At 56.0% G+C, this 6,542-nt stretch overlaps 1 protein-coding gene across 4 annotated transcripts in view; it reads left to right on the top strand.

Moving 5' to 3' along the window:
* The window catches only part of AHCYL1 (adenosylhomocysteinase like 1), a 23,888-nt gene extending 17,669 nt beyond the window's left edge, over positions 1-6,219 (top strand). For 3 of the 4 annotated variants that reach the window (XM_008638003.2, XM_017739834.1, XM_017739835.1), the window contains exons 10-17: positions 58-146; positions 574-644; positions 1,257-1,351; positions 1,429-1,527; positions 2,048-2,116; positions 3,158-3,236; positions 3,625-3,745; positions 4,325-6,219. In XM_008638003.2, the coding sequence (XP_008636225.1) occupies positions 58-146; positions 574-644; positions 1,257-1,351; positions 1,429-1,527; positions 2,048-2,116; positions 3,158-3,236; positions 3,625-3,745; positions 4,325-4,331 (630 nt within the window). In that variant the 3' untranslated portion in view covers positions 4,332-6,219. Of the gene's footprint in view, positions 1-57; positions 147-573; positions 645-1,256; positions 1,352-1,428; positions 1,528-2,047; positions 2,117-3,157; positions 3,237-3,624; positions 3,750-4,324 lie in introns of those variants that run through there. The other variant, XM_008638004.2, reaches the window with a different exon arrangement.
* Positions 6,220-6,542: the final 323 nt, after the last annotated feature.

Here is a 6,542-nt window from a genome sequence, read left to right as displayed (position 1 = left end):
TGCGGTAGCACTGGTGTGTCCGTGTCCTGCCTCACTGTGATCCTTTTGCCTTGGCAGGTCGGGAAGGGATGCTGTGCTGCCCTGAAAGCCCTGGGAGCCATCGTGTACGTCACAGAGATCGACCCCATCTGCGCTCTCCAAGCCTGGTAAGGTGTTCCCGTCTGCTTGGGAGTATCTATCTGCTCTTCCAAACCCTACCTGAGGCTGGAGTGGAGCCAGGGGGATCTGTGGCTCATTTTGGAGAACATGCACCTCGTTGGGGTGTGATGGGGAAGGGCTGGGGCAGCTTTCAGGGATGGGGTACCGGGCAGAGGATGTTCACTGGCTGATTTGGGGAGGCTGCTCAAGCCTCTGTGCCACATGTTCCTGGCTCCTCTGACATTTCCAAGAGTGGGTTGGACACCCCAACTGTTGCACAGCCCTCCCTCATGGCACTGGTGTTCCTGGAGGGGTAGAGGAGAGCCTGGGCTGCTGCCAGAGCAGTTTGGAGCTGCTGAGATCCCACATGGCCTGGGGCAGAGAAGGAACAAGCTTCTCCTCCTCATCATGGTCCCTATTCCCCTTCTTTGCCAGCATGGATGGATTTCGGGTGGTGAAGCTGAGCGAAGTAATCCGTCAGGTGGATGTCGTCATCACCTGCACAGGTAGGGGTGACAAGGCTGGAGCAGGCTGAGGAGCATCATTCCCTAGTGGGGTCTTGAGGGAGCTGGGAATGGAGAGGACTCTTCACTGCTGTGTGCTCCTAACGTTCCACAATAGCTGGGCTCTGCCAGCAGCTTTTCCTCTGATTCCCTCTTTGAGCACAGTCCTGGCCCAGAGCAGAGAGACATCTCGGCCACATGTTCTCAGCGTGTTTTGGGATCTCCTAGAGCCTGCTTAATTCATGGGAGCAAAGATCAAAGATTTGGGCACTGAAATGGGCTCCCCAGGGAATGGTCACGGTCCCAGTCTTGCCAGAGCTCAAGGAGTGTTTGGACAACGCTCTCAGGCACAGGGTGGGATTGTTGGGAGTGTCCTATGCAGGGCCAGGAGTTGGACTTGATGACCCTTGTGGATCCCTTCCAGCTCAGGATATTCCATGACAGCACTTGTCCCCCACGTTCCCTGCTGTCACAGCTGCAAGGGCTCATGTCCCAGTGGAAGTTCATCCGATGTAACCCCAAGCCGAGCTTCTCTGACTCAAGTTCAGGGACGGGGAACCCAGAGGGTTTGTGTTCCCACTGCTGTGGGATCAGCTGTGCCCTCTGTGCCTGCAGGGAACAAGAACGTGGTGACCAGGGAGCACTTGGATCGGATGAAGAACAGCTGCATCGTGTGCAACATGGGCCACTCCAACACCGAGATCGACGTGGTGAGTGCCGGCGCCTCCGGCCGTGCCCACCTGCCGGCTCCTGCCATGACTGCAGCCTCTTCCTCCTCCTCTTCCAGACCAGCCTCCGGACGCCGGAGCTGACCTGGGAGCGGGTCCGCTCCCAAGTGGACCACGTCATCTGGCCGGACGGGAAGCGCGTGGTGCTGCTGGCTGAGGTGTGTTCAGAGCTGGGCCGTGATGCTTTGGGCCTCCATCAGGAAGTCACGGATTTAGCCAGGTGGAAAAGTGCTGGGAGGAGCTTCAGGGTTCAAAAAAGGGTTTTTTGATTTATTTTATTTATTTTTTATTTCCTTTTCTTGAGGGTGGGTGTGTCATATCCCACATGCAGCCACAGAGGTGTCATCTGGCTCTGTTCTTCTGAGCCGGGATTCATCCCACTCAGCCAAACCCCATCTGTGCAGGGTTTCCCAGGCGTTGGGTGGCTCCTCTTCCCACAGGAGCTGTTCTGGCAGGAGGAGGGACTGGCTTTTCTAGGGACCACAACATTCCCCTGCCTTGAAACGAAGGGTTAAGGTGGAAACTGGAGCAGAATTGAAATGCTCTGGTTCCCTGTGCCCTTATTCCCTGGTCCCCTGTGCAGGGAGGGGGTGGAGGTGAATTCCATCTGGAAACTCAATTTGGTTTGGATTTGGGAGCACGTCCAGCTCCGTGCTGACTCCTCCTGCTTCCTCCCAGGGCCGTCTGCTCAACCTGAGCTGCTCCACGGTTCCCACCTTCGTTCTCTCCATCACGGCTACCACGCAGGTCCGTACACGGGTGGGGCTCTGCACGAGCCTCAGGGTGGGGATGGCTTGGAAGGAGCTGGGAACACACTGGGATTGGTCCTTGGGATGGCACCACTGCCAGAAATACCATTTTGTCTGGGCTGGAGTTATTGCTGGCGTGGACCCAGTGTTTTGGGTACAGCAAGTTTTGGGAGAGCTTTTCAATGAGTGGTTTTATGGCACAGATCCTGCTGGGCTGGAAGGCAGGTTTAAGCCCCCCTGAGCACAGGTTTAAGCCCCCCCAGCACAGGTTTGAGCCCCCTCAGGACAGGTTTGAGCCCCCCCCTAGATGGGTTTAACCTACCCCAGCACAGGTTTAAGCCCCTCTAGCACAGATTTAAGCTCCCCCAGCATGAGTTTAAGCCCACGGAGCACAGGTTTGAGCTTACCTCAAAGCAAGGCTTTGTTGAGGCTGGGAACACCAAGGGAACTGGTGGCACTGGGAGCACCGAGGGGATTGATTGGAGTGGGAACACGGAAGGGACTGGTGGCACTGGTGCTCGTGGGGAAGGACAGCCAGGCTGGCAGCGGGGAATTCCCTTGTCCTCACTCCAGCCAGTCCAAATGGACAGGGACCAGGCCTCTCTTTTGGACTTGGGTTCCCAGCACTGGAGGCCAGCACTCGGGGGATGCAGTTTCATCTCTCCTGAAGGATCCTGGTTTTTGGATGCTGCCAGTTTCTGAGGAGCAGCCCCTCCTTTCCCACGTGCTGCCGCAGCTGTGTGGTTTACGAGGAGAAGAGCTGCTAACCCTAAACCTGGGCTTTTTCCCTGGGGTGTTGAGCCCAGATGCTGCAAACAAGCTGGGTGGCATCTGATCCCTGCTCTCTGATCCCTACCGTGGGGTTATGGAGACCCAGAGAGGGACGTACCTGTGGTGGGAGCCTTTCCCTCAAGGCATGTTGGAAATGGTTGCGCTGTCCCTCCAGCTCCCAGATCCTTCTCTGCCTTTGGGAGCTTTGTGCTGCCCAGGTTGGTGGCCGTTCCTGGCTATTCCCAGCTTATCCCTGTGCTCTCCACAGGCTCTGGCTCTGATTGAGCTCTACAACGCTCCCGAGGGCCGGTACAAGCAGGACGTTTACCTGCTGCCGAAGAAGATGGGTGAGTGAAGGAACTGACTTTTCCCTGGGGAATCTGTGTGCCAGCAGTGTCAGGAGAACTCAAGCCTGGGCTGAGAAACACTTCCAGAGGGACAGTGACTTCAGGGAAGGCACCAGAGGCAGTGACCTTAAAATACATGTTGTTATTTGATGTATTTTCCTTAGTGTTCTGCAGCGTGGGAGGCATCCCACATCCTGCAGCCTCCCTTCTCTGGGATTTTCCATGCCCTCCTTATGCCTTTAGGGGCACATCCAGCCCAGGCCTGGGCTCAGCTCTGCTTTGGGTGATGGTGAATCTGGGGTGCTGCCCAGCCAGGCCTTGCAGTCATCACCTGCCCATGTTGTGGTGGGGAATGTGGACCCCCTGATCCCATTTTCCCTCTTCCCAGACGAGTACGTGGCCAGTTTGCACCTGCCGTCGTTCGACGCCCACCTGACGGAGCTGACGGACGATCAGGCCAAATACCTGGGACTCAACAAAAATGGGCCTTTCAAACCCAACTACTACAGGTGAGAGCTGCTGGGCCAGGAGCTCCCAGCTCCTCATGGGTTTGGAGCTCTGCCTCCAGCTCCAGGGTCTCCAACAGCAGAGGGGTGTGGAGCTGCTGGAGCGTGTCCAAAGGAGGCCATGGAGATGCTTTGAGGGCTGGAGCTCCTCTGGGAGAGCCGGGAGGTTCCCAAGAGAGCTTAGAGCCCCTTCCAGTGCCTAAAGGGGCTCCAGGAGAGCTGGAGAGGGACTTTGGACAAGGGCTGGAGGGACAGGACAAGGCTCAGTGGCTTCCCACTGCCAGAGGGCAGGGATGGATGGGATATTGGGAAGGAATTCTTGGCTGTGAGGGTGGGGAGGCCTGGGCACAGGTTCCCCAGAGCAGCGGTGGCTGCCCCTGGATCCCTGGAGGTGTCCAAGGCCAGGTTGGATGGGGCTTGGAGCAGCCTGAGACAGTGGAAGGTGTCCCTGCCCATGGAATGAGATGGGCTTTAAAGTCCCTGCCAGCCCAAACCAGCCTGGAATCCCATACCTGGGGGAGCCCCTTGCCCTGGCACAGCAGCACCTCCCACGTCCCTCACTGTCCCTTCCTTCTCTCCTAGATACTGACGGGACCATTTCCATGAAGGACCAGACCACACAAGGCAACATTTGAGAGATTATTTTTAAAAATCATTTTTATTTTGGTTTACCTTTTTTTTTTTTTTTCTTTTTCCCTTGACCACCACCAGAACCTGTTTTTACATTTTATCTGTGATTTTAAGGTCAGGTTTTCTTTTCTCCCCCTTCTCCATGATCACATCCCTGTCTGATCTTGCCAGACAACCTGGGATTTATTTGCTTCTTGCTTTCATGTGGCTGAAGCCGCTGATTCCCAGCCCTGGCTCCAGGAGGGGCTTTCCCTTTCCTGCTGTTCCAAGGGCACTTCATTCCTGCAGCAATGGTTTTTTTTTTGGGCTTTTATTTTGTATTTTTTCCCACCTTTCCAGCCCATGTCGGTCTCAGCCGGGCTCCCTGCGGATCCGGAGATGCTCTTCTACCTTATCTTCTATTTCTTTGTGTGGATTATCTGCAACTTCTAAATTGCCTTAAAGAGCCCAGTTTTAGCTGCTAGATCCCTGCTCCGGGTGCTTCCTGGGAGCAGAGTGGCCTGCAGGACACCTGGCAAAGGGGGGTGACTGTGCCCAAGCCCAGCCCAGGTCCCTGCTCTGAGGTGGCCCAGGTTTGGTGGCCGCTGGCCTGGGTTTGCTGGCCACCTGGGTCCAGGGGAGTTCAGTGTTTCAGGGTGCTAATCTGAATCCGGATGGGGGTCGCTTTCCCAGCATTATCCTCATCTCTCCTAGGTTTTTTGTTTGTTCTGTTTTTTTTTTTAGCCAAACTGCACCTTAATTGAGTTTTAAACATTTTTTTTTTCCGTTTGTTTATTTGTTTTTTCCTTCCTCTTTTCCTTTTTTGATCCTCACAGAGATGTTTTAGAGGGCGGGGATGTTTTCAGATGTTTTAAAGAGGAAGCACTGGGGACGTGGCCGCCTTCCCATCTCCCTCTGGGAAGCGCCGGGTGGTGTTGAGGGTGGCTGGGGGGGTTTTGGGGGTGTTTCACTTTTTTTTTTTTCGAGCTGGATGCAAAGATGAGCCTTCCCCATACCCCAGCCTGGCCCCTCTGCTCCCTGCTGCTGTTTTCCTCACCCTCTCCCCGTGTGCCCCAGCTGCTCCCATCACCTCCTCCATGCCCTCCCTGCTGGCGTTTCCCTTTCCCAGCTTGTGCTGGGGTGTGGGAAGCTCCTTCCAACCCACTGAGGTTCCTCTTGGCTATTTTTATCCTCCCCAAATCTCCTCTTCCTTTCCCCACCCAAGGGAGGCAAGGAGCTGCTGGCACCTCCCGGATCATGGAGCTGCTCCTTCCCCCTTCCCAGGGATCCACCTGGACGGGTCCTTCCCAGGGAATTTGCAGATCTGGGGGTGCAGAGCTCCTTGGGGGGCCAGGAGATGGGAGAGGTGCTGGTGGCTGAGATCATCCCAGTCTCATCCCCTCCTCCGTGTCCTCTGACTGTTCCTCTTTCCCACCCTGCCTGCTCTCCTCCTGGACGGTCGCCCCATAGATTTTGGGGATCACTTGCCTCGCTCCCCCACAGATCCTGGGGATCACCTGGGTCCCCTCCACCATCCCCCAGACCTCACCGGGGACGGCTTAGCGAGCTGGGATGGGCGTTGGTGGGAAGGATCGGGAGCATCCCCCGTTCCCTGTGAGCCCCCCACGCCCGGGGGTCCCTGCCCCCCCCGCCCCCTCCCCGTTCCCACCCATCTCGGGTGGAATCTCAGTGCGAGGGCTCCATGTCTGGATAAGCCATGGTGGGGGAGCCTGGGGGTGATGGCGGCGGCAGCGTCGGGCCGGGAGCGAGAGGTTTATTTTGTATATGAATGATTTTTAATGAATGCAATATTAATCCTTGCAGATGAGCAATAAATCATTAAAGTCTAATTAAACTATTAGGAAAAATGAAGTACTTTTGGTTGTGGGTGGTTTATTTGGTGCTTTGGGAGACCTTGAGTTGTTTCCGAGCCCAAGGGCAAGGCTGGAATCTCCCTTTGGCCACCTCGGGATGGGGATTGGGTCCTGCCAGAATTCTCTGAGCATTGCCAGAACTCTGAATTTTGGGGTCTCATCCTCTTTTTAGCCCAATAGGGCACCTTAACTTGGGGTTTAAACCCTGTCAGGTTCCTCTGTCGGGGTCTGACTCCCCTCTGAGCCCCACCAGGTCCTCCCCTCTTTGGGCTCTGAGCCCCCCCAGCCCCTTCACTGGGGCGTTCCTTTGTTCCAGG

The sequence above is a fragment of the Corvus brachyrhynchos genome, unplaced genomic scaffold (assembly GCF_000691975.1).
Source record: "Corvus brachyrhynchos isolate BGI_N302 unplaced genomic scaffold, ASM69197v1 scaffold67, whole genome shotgun sequence".
Taxonomy (NCBI): Eukaryota; Metazoa; Chordata; class Aves; order Passeriformes; family Corvidae; genus Corvus; species Corvus brachyrhynchos.
Note: the sequence above shows the minus strand (reverse complement) of the source record. Positions and strands in the feature narration are given on the sequence as shown.